The sequence below is a fragment of the Pavona decussata genome, unplaced genomic scaffold (genome assembly GCF_977016875.1).
Source record: "Pavona decussata unplaced genomic scaffold, jaPavDecu1.1 SCAFFOLD_137, whole genome shotgun sequence".
NCBI lineage: Eukaryota > Metazoa > Cnidaria > Anthozoa > Scleractinia > Agariciidae > Pavona > Pavona decussata.
This window is the reverse complement of record NW_028145550.1, coordinates 902,721-920,589: the sequence shown is the minus strand read 5'-3', so window position 1 is coordinate 920,589 and position 17,869 is coordinate 902,721. Positions and strand designations below refer to the sequence as shown.

Genomic DNA, 17,869 nt, shown 5'->3' with positions numbered 1-17,869 from the left:
CCTTGAAAAAGAAAACACTCTTTTTTGAGTTAAATTTTAAAATTCGCCAGAGCAAAAAAAAAGTGAAAAAGTTAGTCATAAGAAGCAGCGACAACTTGTGTTTTTGAAACGTTTTTGTTCCCCTGTTCATTGACATGAACAACTTAAATACAAAAGATAATGACCTCAAGTCCTTTCCTGAGTGCGCCTATAAATTTCTTTGGGTCTTCGGTGTTCTTTTATCAGGGCAGACCGAAGCTTGTTCATTCTTGGTCGACATTCAAGTTCCTGAAACCAGAAATGAAAAGAAACAGACATTACAAAGTGGCAAAAAAAACCGAATATTTCACGGAGAAAACACCCCGAGACAGAAAACTTGTTCAACCAAATCTGCACTATCATTTCTTACGTGTACCTGAGACACCATCTTCTTTCCCAAAAAGCTGAGGTCTGCCAGTGGAATAACAGAAGGCCTGGATGAACAGGACAAAACAAAGTAAGTAGCGGCATAAATTCGGATACGGCAGTTTTCAATTGAGTGTCGAAAGTAATTTCGCGTTTGCTTTGGTTTTGCTTTACTTCGCTTTGTGATTGGTTGGCAAAGTTCGCGCCATTTTCTCAACCGTTGGAAAGCCAAAACAATCGTGTCTTGGTCGCACGCGTTTTCCCGCGCTTTGCGCCGGTTACATGTATTTGCTTCGAATTCTGATTGGTTCATTGCGCTGTTACCGTCTGTTGTGATTGGTCAGAATAACATCTTTGGCTTTGTTTTTACGAAACTCAATCAAAAACCGAAAATAATGCTACGGGAAAAACGAGTGCCAAGACAAGTCTTTTACAACGATTTATATCGCCACAACTATCAATCTGATTGCAAACAACATAAGCTTAACTTGGTTTCTGTTGATGAAAAATGCAGCTTTTGCTAACATGAACAAGAGCATTCAACTTGGTGCACCTGGAATTGGAGCTTGAAGGGAATTAAGGCGAAAAAAAACCAGGTGGAGATGATGCAGTTGCTCTATATGTCCATCCCTACCGTTGGGGTCCTTGGGAATTTCACAATTTTTTTTTTTTTTTTTTGCACTACGAATACATACTTAAAAGACATAGAAATCACCATAATCTTGAAGATGTGGTCCATTTTAACATGAAAGAAAATCAACAAGACTCAAATTCTCCCTATCTGCAGCCCTCTCCCAACCTTCCCCGCGAAACAGGAATACTTACAGGTGAAGTATCACGTGAATTTGATGTCATTTCAAAACCCAAAAATGTTTGTCTGTCAACAGAAGCGAATAAATATTTGTCTCGTTTTCTAATAAATTATCGTCACAGTGCGATAAAACGATCGATTAGTGCCTCTGGCCAGAGACAGAGTAGGTCGGAATGGATTGAAACTTGAAAAATGTAAGGCTAACGTTTTTCACATTCTCGCATTTTTGTTTCCAAAATGCGGTAGAATAGATCATGAGTTGTTTCTTTCAAGAGCTGAGTTGATATCTTTTGTAGTTGTTCTAGAATTATTTTGTAGCTAAGTGAAGGTCTTATTTTATAATTGTTTAACAAAAGAGGTCAAAAACCCCATGACACTTCCCCTTCACAACAACAACAACAACAACAAAGAAACAAATAATTACCTACCATGAGCACATTGAAAAGGTAACTGACACTTGGACAGACGCTTAATCAGCTTCTGACATTCACTAACACCAAGAGGCTCCCCAAATTTAACAGCACCTACAAACAAAGAACAGAAACAAGTATGAAGGACGTTTGGGGATGCAATTTTGACTGATTTTTAGTGTAATCTTGCCAAATGTGGTGTGTAAAATGAAACAAATTTTAGAATTTGGATTGCAGAAACGATAATGCAAAGGTTCCGGCACTTTTTAGCTAAACGAAAACAATCAATCATTATAGCCTTGCATAAAACCCTTGAATCAAAAAATATGATCTCGGTTTAGTAACAATGTGCCTTTACAATACTTCTTTTCACTCCTGGTAAGTTGTTGGGACTCAGAAAAACACTCAGGGTCTTCAGCCAAATGAAAAAGGTGCTTCTTGTGCAGTTCTTGTCCCTACTCCATGGCTCAAGACTAACTTTTTAGCTCGCAAGCCCAGTTGTAAGTAGCCTCCCACGCAGTCGTTATTGGGGAGGAGGTAATTTGAGTCCCCTAAAAACGACTACGTGAGAGGCTAAGTTGTAAGTAACAGGTCTGATTTCACAAGCCAAAACAAAAATAATATTAACTTGCCACAGTTTCACTTTTAATTCGTTTTACGAAAAGGGGAGAGACAAAGGACAGACATTTTTTAATAGATGTGTAATAGTTACTGAGAAAAAACTCCCAAACCCATGAGCGTTAAGGTCTTCTTCACTGTTTACAAACTGCGTTATTTGCGATTGAAATTTCAAGTTGACCTTAAAATGAAAAAGTCTTTACTCTACGCATGTAGCACAAAAAGCGACTGCAAATACTAGGTCTTATTCTCTTGATTTGCTTTTGTGATTATTAAATAATTCTCATCTTTGTTTTCTGTCCGGCACTCCAGCGCTTTACAATTTTCACTAGCCATTAGTGAAAGCTCAAAACCTACTGGCCAAAACTGAATTTTTATCAGTCTGTCAATATCTAAATCTGCGTGTGTAATTGTTTAAACAACTTCTTTGAGTCAGCTGACAGTAATGCAATTGTTTGTGTTCAGAAAATTTCTTTCTCATGGACACCTGACACACCGTCGTCTCTAAATAAGTAGTCAAAGTGTATTTTCTCCTTACAGTCTCATGCGGTGACCACTAAATTCTCAGTCTGATTCACTCAAAACGTGAACCAAATAGTAAGGAGAATTCAAATGTTCAGTTGAGTAAGAAACTGACAGAGTACACATGAGTGACCTTCCTGTAATTTGCATTTGATCGTGGTCACTTACTGCTTCGCCCCCAAGACAAATTAAATTCAAAATTTCTCACCACGAATGATTTACAGAACATGTTATGATTTGTCTCCTTCTAAAAGCATCGTTTCGTTCCATTTTCGTACAGTTAAAATATTACCAAAAACAGGCGATCCTTTAAAACTAAGATTGGTTTTCATAACTAAAAAATAGTGATCTAACGCGAGGGCAAACTTGAAATTTTAAATTAAACAAAACATAACAATGCTATTCCTATCGAATGGTGTCGAAAGTTTTACCATATTAGTCAGGCTAAACAAAAAGATATTCTTTAGAGAAAGCTGAAGCATCTCGAAAGAGGAATTGACGACTTTTTTGAAAATGTGTTAAAAATAAATAGGACACGTGTACTTATTCTAGAAAGAGTCCTTGAAAGAATAAACACAGGCGAAGGGCCACCATAAAGAAGCTGTTACAAAGGCGAGTTAGCCGCTCTCAGAAACCGGAACAAGAAGGAAACAAAAGAGAAACAAAGACTAAACAAGGAGGGAAACGAACAGAAAATCGAGGTAAGAGAGGAAATACAATAATGATCAATCCGCAAGATTTACAGCGCCGGCAGAGCGATGCTTGTATGAAAACTGGAATCATAGTTGGCTGTTTAGCATGGCATGTGAAGGCGCAGTTGTGTATTGAAAACTGCGTTGGGGTTTAATCAAACTTTCGGTATAAAGATGAGAGGATCTGTGGTTCGTGGCTAGGTATGAGCTACCTCGGTGTGCGACTATTATAAGAAATGACTTTTATTTAAAACAATTGAACAAAGCGTGACTTCCGAGACAAGAAGGTTATCGAAACATTAGCGTCAGTTGAACAGGTCTGTTAATACGCGACGGAATAATTCTGAAAACGAAAGTGAACTGAGGGGGAAAAGAGGGATTCTTTTGTTTTCTTTTCTAACGTAACTTCACTGTTGCTCTCTAAAGTCGCAATGATAACTGACATTTTGCGCTTGGGTTTTCTGAGGATTTGATCTTCTCTCCACAAACAGTATATATTCAACAATGTAACATCTAGCCTCTAGGTTTTATTTTTTCCTGCTATTTTTTCGTCGCTCGTCACTTCAATTTTGCCCTTATCCCTCGTAACCTACGACAATCAACAACAAATGAGCTCAACCTAATTTTAACAGCGCAACGGATTTAAATTTTTTTAATAGGTATGAAATATAAGTGAGTTTTGGAGAGCATGGCTGGAAAAAGGGACGGAAATTTACAGACAAACCTCTCGGTTAAGCGGCCACTTTCTTTCAAGTGAGGGTTCCGATAAAATTTTCCCTGATGATTACTGGAAATAAAAACGTTTAGTAGGCGTCCGGGGCTACGTTCTACGTCCATGAAACGGCAAACAAAAACTGAATTCAGTGGCTTTTTATTACAGAGCTGAGGCCCACGAAAGGAAAGAGTTCAAAATAAATGCTAGCTAAAATAGTGAGTGTCAATAAACACGTTTACAGAATGTAATACGTGCATTAATTGAGTCTGCAATAAGGAGCTGTCAAATGTCTTATTCAATATGTATTCAGTTTGGTGCGCAGTTTAAAGTGTATATGACACGAAATCTTTTATTAGCTTATTAGGAAGAGCTTTCAAAATGATGAAGAATGGCATTTATTTTATTGCGATAGCATTCTTGGTTGCCGAGTTATTCAAGATTTAGGCTTATGCAAATTAGACAACTTGTGACGTCACAAGACTGACACAAAATGAAGGGAAATCACAAAATTTGGAATATCTACGCAAATACTACATCTACAGGGTTGAAATTTTGCAGGGTTGATGTGCTGACAGAACTACACATTGTGATAGTGGCTATGATGTCACCATAGCAACGTACTCGTTACCAGACCTCTACCTTCCCAAAATGACAAATGCCTTATTTATTGCTCCACAGTCAAACAGAATTTCTTATACTTGTGCTGCGTAATGTCCATTTTCCCTCACACCCATTGAATAAACATCAAGAGCAAAAAGCGCTTCTTGGGAAGGGAAACTCTGATTTTATCCTTTGGATGGTGAGGGCCTGGAGCCCATTGTGTTGCCATGGACATGTCATAGTGGATCATATCATAAAACTTTGTGATGAGTATAACAACTCTACAAAGTTTCAGTTCTATACAGAAAAAAGCTTAAGAGATATTCCATTTTTTGTGATTTCCCTTCATTTTGTGTCAGTCTTGTGACGTCACAAGTTGTCTAATTTGCATAAGCCTAAATCTTGAATAACTCGGCAACCAAAAATGCTATCGCAATAAAATAAATGCCATTCTCCATCATTTTGAAAGCTCTTCCTAATAAGCTAATAAAAGATTTCGTGTCATATACACTTTAAAAAACTCCGATATTTCGATTGACACCAATACAATGGTCTTTATTGAGAAGTTTTGTTTCTCATGAACACAACCGACATGTTTGTCTCCTCCGAAGTAATCAAAGTCCATTTTCTCTTATTTTGAGTGGCAGTCGTTTCCTCTCCAAGTGGTAGAAGTAGTGAACGAATGCGTCCGGGGAGAACGAGTTTCCAGCCGGCTGTCGAAAAGGAGACGAATGCTACGCACTCTTATTTCCTCCTCACAATCCCCGCCTTCAATACATTGAATACTTTTATTCTGTCTATGTGGCCATTGATAACATGTCAGCAAAAAGGCTAAGAGAATTCATGTTTTCAGCAAGACACTAAAAGTTAATATGAGTGACCTTCCCGTTATTTGCATCTCAAAACTTTGTGCTACGTGTCCAACGGAATTAAATATGCTAAGCTAAGCCCGAAACGTCTGGAATAATTTCTACATATTGGCACTGAACACTCGTCTTCGAGAACTATATTTTACCTTTCCCTTTTTGCAAACTGATATACCACTTCAAAAGAGTAGGTTCGTTTTCGTTTTGTTTTATTCCTAAAATTATTATAAATTAAATGGGTGCAAGGAATTTAGTCTAGCTAGATGTAATACTTGTTGATCAAATGCAAGTGTGTAAACATGAAAGTAAATCATAACAATTATTAATAGTATTCGTGTCGAATGCTGAATAAAGTTTTGTGATTTCAGTCAATCTGTAAAATAACATGTAACTTTGAAACAAAAAGACAAAAGCATTTCACAAGAATAATCGAACAATTTTGTTAAAAATGCATTTAGTTAGGACATGAAAGCACCCTGACGTGAAAATCATAGCGAGAATAAACACAGGCAAAGGTCCAATACGACTGCATTAACAAACTTAATCAAAGCACTGTCTCTGAGACTAGAACGTTATCGACACAATGGACAAAAGAAACGAACCAAATTGCGCAAATGAATGATTTCAAAAGAGGTGGATGAGAGCAAGGAAGTGGTGTTAACCCCCAAATTTTATTTTCCTTTGCTAACCGAGCGGCGGGAAAATTGCCCACTAACTTAAAGACAAAAACTGACAAAGAAATCTTCACAATACTAGTAAGAGACAAGAAGGAAAGGAAACGGTGGGGAAGGAGCTCCCCATCGAGGTATATCCTCCAGATGCGCAAAAAGTTCCGCTTATTGTTGTTGATGTTATATTAAAACTGTGAATTCTACTAGGATAAATATTAGAACTTGCTGAGGTGCGGTTGAGTAGAGAAAAGCGAGTCGGAGTCGCAGTTTCAAACAAACGCTCGTTAGGAAGATTGGAAAGTCAGTGACAGTTCGAGGCTATGTTCTGCATCATATCTCAGTTCCCTGGGGGCAACCCTTTAGCAGACAAGTGGTAGAGTATCTATACTCGTAGCTGTTTCATGCCATAGCCAGCGCGTTAAATATGTTAAACTGCCGCTGTATGATCCACCTAGGCATGCAACGTTTTATATATTATGACACTAAAAATCAAGACATTTAATAATGTAAGATTTCACCTCCTGGTTTTCATTTTATTTTAATTTTTTATTACGCGATAAAGGTCTTTCTTCCCTTGAATATTGTTCATTTTATGGAAGATAATCAACAAGAATGGAGGAAGATGTGTGCGATATAAAATTGAGAAAATAATTCGCTGATTAAAGCGAGAGACACTGAGGCGAGTTAAGATAAAAATAACTGACTCGGAGTAAGTTGATTGGACGGGAGAGCAAGCAAGAAAATATTCCCGCATTGTAAACATAACCTTCTCAGTTGCCTTGAACTTAAGAGCAAATGTTACCATCGGTCAAACATTTGGTGGCAACAGCTCAAAAATTAATTCGGCCCATATTCTCAAGTTTGGTAGACCTCAATGTGAAACAAATCACTGCATAGTTTGTTTAGCTAAATATCGATTCATTTTCGAGAAAATCGATAATAATCAAATTCTGTGAAAATGCCGCTTCTTGAGCTTGTATTTTGGGGCGATTTAGGAAGCTTCGCGTGACGAATTAAAACACTTTAGAGAAATAAAATCCATCAAATTTGGTACAATGATACCAAAATGTGTGTTACAAGCAATTTCAGCAATTCCCGACAATTTACTTTTATAATGTAATTAAATTTGTCCGACCTACTTTTATCAAGATGAAAAATGGGCCAAAAATAACCTATTATTTCAGCATGTGGTACTGAATAGAATGCCTCAAAAAATTGGATTTTGAGAGCCGAAGAATTGTTCTTTTAGATTTCCGAAGGACTTTATGGGGAAATGATTCAGTGCGATGTAATCAAATTTTGAATTTGGATAAATTGTACTATTTCAACTGATCCCATGAAGTCACCTGAACGCACGCAACTATTAATGTTTCGATGATTACGTTTAACCTTAAGCTAATTTGACATAATAAGTTACCTTTATATATATGTTGTAAAAATCAAAGATGAAGGCTATAGTAGTGCTGTCTCACCGTTCGATACCAAATACACACCGCCAGAAAACTTGTTAAGACAATACAAATGCAAAGTGTCATGTTTGTTTTGAAATGCGGACGTGCTGTTTAGATGGAAAAATTTTCCGATGTTGTTTTCGAGAAACGAGTAGCTTTTAAAAATGATTTTCGTAAGCCTTTCCGTTAAAGCCAGCTTTAAAGTGAACAGCAAACCAAAGGCGAACAACAAGCTATTTGTTTCAGCTCTCTTGGAGTTTATTTGAAAGGCAAATAATCCGTCTCAATTTCGACAAGGCGGAGCAATTTCCAACGTTGGATCATGAAATCAAACGGTATGTTGAATTCCTTGATCATGAATTAAATCACTTTTAAATAATATATACATTCACTTACATTTTCCTCGTGGACGGACCTGGGCTTCCTTAAGTTGGATTCGTCAACAAGGCAAGCGAAGGAAACACGCTCAATCGTTGCGTGACAAATTCCTACTTCCGGGATTCGGGCCAGAAGTTCCTAGGCTAAGGGAAGCCACTTTTCTCACCCCTTGTAGCCAGTCATTCAAAACTAGCTATATTTCAATTTAACTTAGATTTAGCTTCTCAGTGTTCATAATCACTCTATTAAACAGATCACACCTGAGCAGTAGTCTTGGAATATAATACTAATCACAGCCATCAATCACTCGAGTTGTTCGATCCCCACAGCACAGAGCATCCGAGCCTTTACAGTCCCAAAACCTAGGTCATTGTTTTGCGCGCGGTCAGAAAGGCCACTACACACGTTATGCTAGACTGCAAGCAGTCCCTTTCTGGATAGTCGAGAGGTCGCGCGAAATAGGCAAGGGCGACAAAACTGGAGCAAACGAGCGGAGGGAGGGCTTGGGGAGAGGCGTGAAAAAGGGGATTTTCCTTCTCTCCCCAGTCTCTTCTCATTTATTTGTCCTCGCTCCAGTCTCGCTGCGCTGTGAGCGCATCATCTCGACTGACCAGAAAGGGACTGCTTGCAGTCTAACGTTATGCCAAAAAGAAAACTGTCGAACTCATCTTACCTACTGATATTCGAAAACACGCTCTTGCGTTAAATGCTATTCAAAAAAGAGTGAATGAGAGGAGCCGATAGAGCAACTTCTGTGCCAGCAATGGAACAGAATCGCGTACCGGTCACGCAAGCTAAAACTTATGCAAATTTACCGCTTTACGTAAATTGTTTACTGAATTAACTTCAATCTGTGAAAACAGTTAGCCAAACCGACCATTCGTTGGTGATCTAACTATGGCCAAGACACTTGAGAATTAATGAGGTGCCGTAACTTCTAGCTACTGCAGGTTTTATTAAGGGTTCTCGGAGGTTTATAGCAGGAAACAGAAAGAAAGAAAACGTGATTTAACACTTTATTTGCTTATACTTCACCTTGAAGTAAAAACGTTCAAGCAGTTTAAATCGTATGGTCACCAGAACGACATACTATTGCCCATAAACTAATTATAAATTACCAGTGCACGCTGGGATGGGGGACTTCCTGCACGAAATCATAAACGTCACAGGGTGTGCCTCAATTCTCCTTTTGTGGGCGTGGCTCTTATTCCTCTTTTCGCCAATTTTGACAACTACTTATTTTTCCCATCACATATTTGTTTTTCCTAGCTTACACCCTAAAAAGTATCAGGATAATTTTCACGTTAACCGGTTCAGATTTGAATGCAATTAGCAGTGTTAATTACAAAATTGAACCCCATCACTTTAAATTGGGAGTCCCTTCTTCCCATTGTTCTTTCCAGATAATGACGTTGTTTGAAATCAGGAACTCGTTCAGCTTTTTCCTTGGTGTTAAGTTTTTTTCTTCAACAAAAGATGGTTCATAACGGCTTCTTTCTAATTAATAACATAGGACTTGATACTGGCGTAAAAGAGACTTCAACCTTTTCCTGTTCCTCCTCCTCTTCCCCTCCTCGTCAAATCATTCTTTTTGAGCCACAAAAAAAAAAAGAAAGAAAGAAGGAAGAAAGGAAGGAAGGAAGGAAGGAAGGAAGGAGAGAAAGAAAGAAAGAAAGAAAGAAAGAAAGAAAGAAAGAAAGAAAGAAAGAAAGAAAGAAAGAAAGAAAGAAAGAAAGAAAGAAAGAAAGAAAGAAAGAAAGAAAGAAAGAAAGAAAGAAAGAAAGAAAGAAAGAAAGAAAGAAAGAAAGACAGAAGGGAAAAGGGCGGGAAAGAAGTACGGAAGGAAGGAAAGAGAAAGAGAGAAAAGAAAGAATTTTAAATATCTATAACAATATAACGAAGAGGGGTCAACTGACAATCGGAAGCATTAAACCCAGTGTCTTAATAGGTATGTTTTCGCCGGCGTGAACAAGGGAATTTTTTGAGTAAAAATGGGCTAAAATCACGCAACTGTCCTTTGCATTGCGAATGCCGGAATGCGTAACGTAGCCACCACAACGAAACTGGTCCCAACGACAATCTGCGGAGACAAGTCATTTCAATGTGCTACACATATAATAATTGCAAAAAAAGTAGCAGCGTTGCGTTTAGTCACCAGTCCCCAATTTGACTTTTACACGGATCATAAAGATTGCAGGGTGTGCCATAGTGTGGGGAGAGTTACCTATCTCTTTATTCTTTATTCATCTCCACATCTCCACATAATACTAACTGACTGACTGACGGCAAGCTGATAATAAGTAATGTGGTTTAAAGCTTACCAAGTTTAATTTACTCATTTGTCTCAGTAAACTTGCTTTAATAGGTCGAGACTGTAAAGTTACAGTGGCTGTCTCTCCTTTCTCTGCTACAAGCGCCTTGAGGGTTTTCCGACACGTTGCGCAAATACCTATAGGAAATCTAGTGCTCTGACAAGCGAGTTCGAGAAAAAAAGGCAAGGTATGCAAAAGGTCAACTTACCTGAGCCTACTTGAAGAAATACTCCGGCCAGTTTTCTTTATTATTATTTGCGTATCAATTTTCCCGATTCCTCGGTCGCATTTTGGCCACTTTTTGCCCCTTCTGTCATGAGTGGACAATACCTCTGGCATTCTGCACCTCGCATTTGATCCCCTTCTTCAGCCAAAACCAAGCTTCTCGCGATGCAAGGGACAAATGGCCATACAATTTATGTTTCCAGGATGAGTAAATATCTCTACTCGGCTGAGAATAAGGTCAACTTCGTCCTTTGGACCCAAAAAACCAAGACTAACCATATGATTGAAAATGTCTTTTGAATAGGCCAGGGAAGGGATGATTTGTGTTTAGTTTTTCCTGTCTCTCGTGTCAAATCCAAAAATTCCTGCCTCGGGAGACTTATAAGAGCAACACACCTGCACATTCGCGCAATAACACGCGCCGTTCTCGGTGTTTACAGACGTTTCACTAAACCAGTTACTTTAGATTAATCAATTAGAAGCAAACAAAATTGACGGATGTCTTAAAATGCGGACCGCCCTCTCGAATTTGACTTAAAATTTTATTATTTAAAAAATGTTAAAAAGGATGCTTAAAACTCCCGAAAAAACAATTAAAATAATTTTGTTGTTTTTCCCGGTTTCACGGTAGCAGTGCCGCGAAGTAGTGTTTTCTACAGTGATCCTATTTTATGATTTATTGCCTTTTTGGCTTCTTTTAATTGCTTCTACTTTTTGCCTTTTTTTTATCGTTGATATTTTAAATACAAAAGCTCGACCTGTGATCCGCCTACTATGTGTTCCATGTTCCAATTTTTAAAGTTTCCGATGCTTGTAAATTTCACTTGAATTCCCTCTGAATTAATTAGTTGTATTTCACAATTCCAGAAACACGGAAACACGTGTGTTTTAATTTAAGGACGTTTGGTCCTTTTTTTCGCTCCTGTTCTGTTTAACACTGATGTTTTAGCAAAGACGATTTACGAAAGACGCTTGAAGGCCATTTTTGAGAAAAATGAAAACAGAGAATGTTCGCATCAAAAACGTCAGGAAGTAAACAACAATGGTACAGTGCCGCCATATCGTGGGAAGTGATCCTTAAGGTTGGTTCGATTTTTTCACGAAGGAAATGGCAATTGCAGGACTGCAGTCTTTATCTTTGATTTGTAAACAAGGAGGAGTTTGTATGCTAAATTAGATTTCGAATGAGCGAAAACTGCGAAATAATATAAGTTGGTCGTGTATGTGTATAGTTGAGGTAATTGAGCGGATCAGTTGAAACAGCGCTATTTATATAACTTTAAAATTCGATTTCATTGCACTGAATCATTTCCCCAAAAAATCCTTTGGGGACATAAAAGACCAACTCTTTCCCTTAAAAAACACAGATTTTTAGTTAATTACATTCGGTACCACATGCTTAAATAATAGGTTAATTTGGGCCATCTTTTCATCTTGGAAAAAGTAGGTCGGACAAATACTTTTACATTTTAAAAGTAAATGGTCAAAAATTCCTCAAATTGTTTGTAACATACACTTTCGACATCTTTCCACAAGATATGATAGTTTTTATTTCTCTGGAGTGTTTTATTTTGTAACACGAAGCTTCGTAAATCGCCTTAAATTTTATACTCAAACAGCGGTATTTTCAGAGAATTCGGTTATTATCGATTTTCTCGAAAATGAATCGATATTTAGCTAAACAAAGTATGCAGTCACTTGTTTCACATTAAGGTCTATCTAACTTGAGAAAATGGGCCGAATTGATTTTTGAGCCGTTGCCACGATATTTCAAAAATGTTTGATTTTTGGCAACATTTGCTCTTAAGTCCGTACAGCCTACGTGTTAGCCATAACGTTCAGCAATCCACAGGACTTTCAATCTTCGTTCAGCACCTGAAAACCATTCACCGGATTTCTCAAAATGCGTTTGCCTATCCAAGTTTATTTCCTTGCAGTTTTTCTCGTCCTGACCGTGAATGGCGCCAACAACTCTTCCAAATCTTGCGCCAAACCGTACGACAAGATGATGGTTTGTAATCTGATGTGTAACCTGCTTCAGGATTCGGACGCAAACGACGCCATTAAAATGCTGCAAACTAAACTGGAAAGTCTCATTGCAGTGGTCAACAAGCCTTCACCTACTCTGCCGCCAGGTAAATGATTTGTCTCCAGTGTTTTAGCCGTCTTTTCTTTCGAAAGTTTCAAATCGCTTCGGTATCTTTACTAAGCGCAGTTCGAGAAGGTCCCGTGAGTGGGAAAATATCGCGCTCGTCCACGCTTTAGTTCCCTCCCTCGTGTCTTTCGTCTCTCGCGCACCAATCAACAGAGAGACAGATAGAAGTCCAATGTATTCATTCTTATATTTTTCAAACACATTCAAACTACATCTAACTGGACTTTTACTTTTTTCATAGCCGGTCCTGTCTCTTCATGCAAGGAACAGTATGAAAAACGCAGGTGGGTTTTGATGTGTACTATGATACATTCCGCTAACTAAGCGAAACAAAGGAAAGATTTGGATTTGTTTTAAAAATTCTCAGTTTCCCAAAAATTAAAGAAAAGAGGCAATGATAACATGCCCTTATTATTTCAACTTACACCATTTCTCTCCCTTTCCAGTTCCACCAAAAGCCAAGTGTATCCGCTGATGTTTGGTTCACAGAAGATTCCTGTTTACTGTCACATGGGCAACTTTGGATGCGGAGATGGAGGGTGGACGCTGGCCATGAAGATTGACGGCACAAAGGTATGCAGCTGTCCCATCATTCTTGACAAACGCTGTTCAAATATTTAACATCTGGCAGTTAAGTAATTTTTCTTCTTTCTATTCTAGAAAACTTTCCATTACGATTCTCCTTTTTGGAGCAACAGAAATGCCTATAACCTTGCAGGAGGGAAAACCGGGTTCGACACTCAACAGACCAAGCTGCCTACCTACTGGAACACACCCTTCTCCAAGATCTGCCTCGGTATGAAGATCGGTCAGCAGATCAAGTTCCTCGTCATCAATAAGCAGGCCAACTCACTGTACGCACTGATTGCTGACGGGAAATACCGCGCAACGTCACTGGGTCGTAACACGTGGAAGACGCTGATTGGTTCTCGGGCGTCCTTACAAATCAACTGCAACAAAGAAGGGTTCAATGCTGCCGGTAGCGATAAGGGCCACTCCAAAGCAAGAATCGGTATCCTTGGAAACAACGAGAGGGATTGTGCATCAACTGACTCGAGAATCGGGTTTGGTACTGGAGGACGCCACGATGATTCCAACACGTGTGGAAACAATGCTATAAATGGTTATACATCAGATAACGGAGCCAAGAACATCAAAGCCATGGGATATATCTTGGTTCAGTAGAGTGAAACTGACTCGTACATTACTGTACAAAAGAGGCAATATGAAATAAAGATAAAGTCACCAATCACTTGTTGACCGTTATTCTAGTAATTGACTGGCTGACTGACTGAATGACTGACTGACTGACTGACTGTGCAATCAAATGACTTCTTATCTGCCTAGCTAAATCACCTGACATCACTTGACTAACTGGCAAACAGATTGAATAACTCCACAACAACGAACTGCGTTTTATTACTGATTGCTTCCAACTAACTGATTGACTGACTGTTAGGCCGGCCTTGACTGATCAGCCAAATGACAGACTGATGGCCCACTGACAGACAAACTGACTGACCAATGGACTGAACGATTTACATTCTGACCGACTGCTTACCCTATATGAAGACCTGGCTGATTGACTAACAACAGGAATCTAAGGACTAACTGGCGGACCACCCAAACACAATCACTAAATGGTGTGCTGATTGCTGGACAACTGACAAAACAGAACGACAACCCAGCAAATGAACTAAGAGGGTTCGTGAGTAATAGACTGACAGCCTGACTCATTTAACTGCCTGACCAGAGAAATCGACTCATAAACCAAATGAGTGAACACAAGGACAGACATGTCACACACACTGACTAACCAATACATTGTCCGACCGGTTTGCGGAGCAATGGGCTCACTAGCAGAATGGCTCACCAGTGGAAACCCACATTTACCAAAAGAGTATCGGACTGATTGGCTAAGCGATGGTCTGCGCTGACCTACCAAACAACTCAAAAATTAACGGGAGGGAAAACACTGACTGATTCGCTTGTTCACTGAATGCATGGCAGTAAAAAAAACTGGATGGATATACTGACTGACTGAACAACAGAACAGTGGACTAAAGGAGTTACGGAACAAACTGAGAGACCAACTCACGGACTGACTGACTGACTGACTGACTGACTGACTGACTAACTGACAGATGATGCACTTCTATTGACTACTTTCATTCCCATCACTGTCTTAACATTCTTAACAGAATATCAAACAAAGCAATGAATAAGAAGCCCGAGATTTCTTTTGTTAAATCAGCGAGCTTGTCCTTGGAAAGGAAAAACACTCTTTATTCAGTTAGCTTTCACAATTCGCCAGAGCAAAAACATTGAAAAAGTAAGCAATCATTTGTTGGTCGTTAGAGGCAGTGACAACTCGTGTTTTTGAAAATTTTTTGTTCCCCTGTTTATTGACATGAAGGACTTAAAATATTCCGCCCAACATTGCAAACGATAATGACCTCCAGTCCTTTCCTGAGTGCACTATACATTTTCTTAGGTTCTCCGGTGTTCCTTGAGCTGTGCAGACCGAAGCTTGCTCATTCTTGGTCGACATTCAAGTTCCTGAAAGCAGAAATGAAAAGAAACAGACATTACAAAGTGGCAAAAAAGAACGAATATTTTACGAATGGTACACCCTGAGACACAAAACATTGTTCAACCAAATCTGCACTATTATTTCTTACGTGTACCTGAGACACCATTTTCTTTCCCAAAAACCTGAGGTCTGCCAGAGGAATAACAGAAGGCCTGGGTGAACAGGACAAAACAAAGTAACTAGCAACGTTAATTCCGATACGGCGGTTTTCAATTGAGTGTCGAAAGTAATTTCGCGTTTGCTTTGGTTTTGCTTTACTTCGTTTTGTGATTGGTTGGCAAAGTTCGCGCCATTATCTCAACCAATGGAAAGCCAAAACAATCGTGTCTTGGTCGCACGCGTTTTCCCGCGCTGGCGCTGGTTACACGTATTTGCTTCGAATTCTGAGTGGTTCATTGCGCTGTTTCCGTCTGTTGTGATTGGTCAGAGTAACATCTTTGGTTTTTTTTGTTTTTACGACACTCAATCGAAAACCGAAAATAATGCTACGAGAACCACCAGTGACAAGACAAGTCTTTTACGAAGATTTATATCGCTACAACTATCAATCTGATTGCAAACAACATAAGCTTAACTTGGTTTCTGTTGATGGCAATGAAGCTTTTGCTAATATGAACTAGAACATTCAACTTGGTGCACCTGGAAGAGCTTGAAGGCAATTAAGGCGAAAAAACCCACGTAGAGATGATGCAGTTGCTCTATATGTCCATCCCTACCCTTGGGGTCCTTGGGAATTTCACAGTTTTTTGCACTACCAATACATACTTAAAAGAGATTGAAATCACGAAAAACTTCAAGATGTGGTCCCGTTTTAACAAAAAAGAAAATCAACAAGACTTAAATTCTCCATATCTGCAGCCCTCTCCCACCCTCCCCCTCGAAACAGGAATACTTACAGGTGAGGTATCATGTTATTTCAAAACCCAAAAATGTCTGTCTTTCAACAGAAAAAAATAAATAGTTGTCTACTTTTCTAATAAATTATCACCCCAGTGCGATAAAACTGTCGATTAGTGCCTCTGGCCAGAGACAGAGTAGGTTCGAATGGATTGAAACTTGAAAATGTTAGGCTAACGTTTTTCACATTCTCGCTTTTTTGTTTCCAAAATGCGCTAGAATAGATCATGAGTTGTTTCTTTCAAGAGCTGAGTTGCTTTCTTTCTAGTTGTTCTAGAATTATTTTGTAGCTAAGTGAAGGTCTTATTTCACCATTTTTTAACAAAAGAGGTCAAAAAACCCCATGACACTTCCCCTTTAAAACAAAAACAAAAAAAGCAAATAATCACCTGCCATGAGCACATTGAAAAGGTAACTGACACTTGGACAGACGCTTAATTAGCTCCTGACATTCACTAACACCAAGAGGCTCCCCAAATTTAACAGCACCTACAAACAAACAACAGAAACAAGTATGAAGGACGTTTGGGGATGAAATTTTGACTGTAATCTTGCCAAATGTGCACTGTAAAATGAAACAGATTTTAGAATTTGGCTTACGCAATCGATCATGCAAAAGTTCACGCACTTTTTAGCTAAAGGAAAAAAATCAATCATTATAGCCTTGCATAAAATCCTTGAATCAAAAAATATGATCTCGGTTTAGTAACAATGTGCCCTTACAATACTAGTTTTCACTCCTGGTAAGTTGTTGGGACTCACAAAAACACTCAGAGTCTTCAGCCAACTGAAAACGGCGCTTGTTGTGCAGTTCTTGTCCCAACTCCGGGGCTCAAGACTAACTTTATAGCTCCCAAGCCCAGTTGCTGTTTTCACTAGGCAAAACAAAATCTTCACTAGCCATATTTTAACAAATTCGTTTTACGAAAAGGGCAGAGAGAAGGGTCAGAAATGCTTTATTAGATGTGGAATAATTACTGAGAAAAAACTCCCACACCCAGAAGCGTTAAGGTATTCTTCACTGTTTACAAACTGCGTTATTTACGATTGAAATTTGAAGTTGACCTTAAAATGAAAAAGCCCTTAACTCTACGCATGTAGCACAAAAAGCGACCGCACGTACCCCGTCTTGTTCTCTTGATTTGCTTCTGTGATTATTAAATAATTTGCATCCTTGTTTTCTGTCCGGCACCTCAGTGCTTTACAATTTTTACTAGCCAAAATGGCTAGTGAAACCACAAAACCTACTAGCCAAAACTGAATTTTTACCAGTCTGCGGCTAGTTGCATGGCAAGCGTTAGTCTCGAGCCCTGCTACTCACTTTAAGGACGTTGCCTACTTCTGTTACTGCGCATACGTTCTGCGCATCTCAGGATACTCGAGTTTCCTATGGGTGGTGCCTCCTAAAACAGAGATATTTTTGCCCAGTTTTAAAACTATGCGGAGAAAGCAGAACTTAGCAAGTGCTCTTGGTATCTAAAAAATATTGGGGGTAATCATTGTATTTTTGAGATATAATAAAGCTTCAATATGGAATAAAAAAACGCTACACATTGCTTTGTATTTTAC

The 17,869-nt window shown here is 38.8% G+C and overlaps 2 protein-coding genes and 1 long non-coding RNA gene across 20 annotated transcripts in view; 1 reads left to right on the top strand and 2 right to left on the bottom strand.

Annotated features, from left to right (window-relative positions):
* The window catches only part of LOC146467196 (DNA mismatch repair protein Mlh3-like), a 121,641-nt gene that overhangs the window by 90,417 nt on the left and 13,355 nt on the right, over positions 1-17,869 (bottom strand). The window contains exons 9-12 of one of the 18 annotated variants that reach the window (XM_085126275.1): positions 16,690-16,789; positions 15,498-15,555; positions 15,267-15,369; positions 13,879-14,017 (exon numbers count right to left, since the gene is read on the bottom strand). The exons of 14 other annotated variants lie outside the window; for them this stretch is intronic. In XM_085126275.1, coding sequence (XP_084982401.1) covers positions 15,301-15,369; positions 15,498-15,555; positions 16,690-16,789 — 227 coding nt within the window. In that variant the 3' untranslated portion in view covers positions 13,879-14,017; positions 15,267-15,300. Of the gene's footprint in view, positions 1-13,878; positions 14,018-15,046; positions 15,370-15,497; positions 15,556-16,689; positions 16,790-17,869 lie in introns of those variants that run through there. 3 more of the 18 variants (XM_085126276.1, XM_085126274.1, XR_014867837.1) reach the window with 3 other exon arrangements.
* LOC146467198 (uncharacterized) lies at positions 166-13,373 on the bottom strand. Its single transcript, XR_014867849.1, has 4 exons — positions 13,236-13,373; positions 1,620-1,719; positions 395-452; positions 166-267 (listed from the first exon to the last, which is right to left on the bottom strand). It is a non-coding gene; the product is annotated as an uncharacterized LOC146467198 (long non-coding RNA).
* Positions 12,487-13,995, top strand: LOC146467197 (putative skeletal organic matrix protein 5). The gene is made up of 4 exons (XM_085126307.1): positions 12,487-12,790; positions 13,052-13,094; positions 13,257-13,383; positions 13,471-13,995. Exons 1-4 carry the CDS (start codon positions 12,559-12,561, stop codon positions 13,993-13,995), a joined length of 927 nt encoding a protein of 308 aa, XP_084982433.1. The 5' UTR covers positions 12,487-12,558.

Bases quoted from the DNA above. Each gene is read 5' to 3' on its own strand.
- LOC146467197 (XM_085126307.1), top strand. From the start codon at position 12,559: ATGCGTTTGCCTATCCAAGTTTATTTCCTTGCAGTTTTTCTCGTCCTG. The intron at 12,791-13,051 runs GTAAATGATTTG...CTTTTTTCATAG, and splicing joins TTCACCTACTCTGCCGCCAG to CCGGTCCTGTCTCTTCATGC. The intron at 13,095-13,256 runs GTGGGTTTTGAT...CTCCCTTTCCAG, and splicing joins GAACAGTATGAAAAACGCAG to TTCCACCAAAAGCCAAGTGT.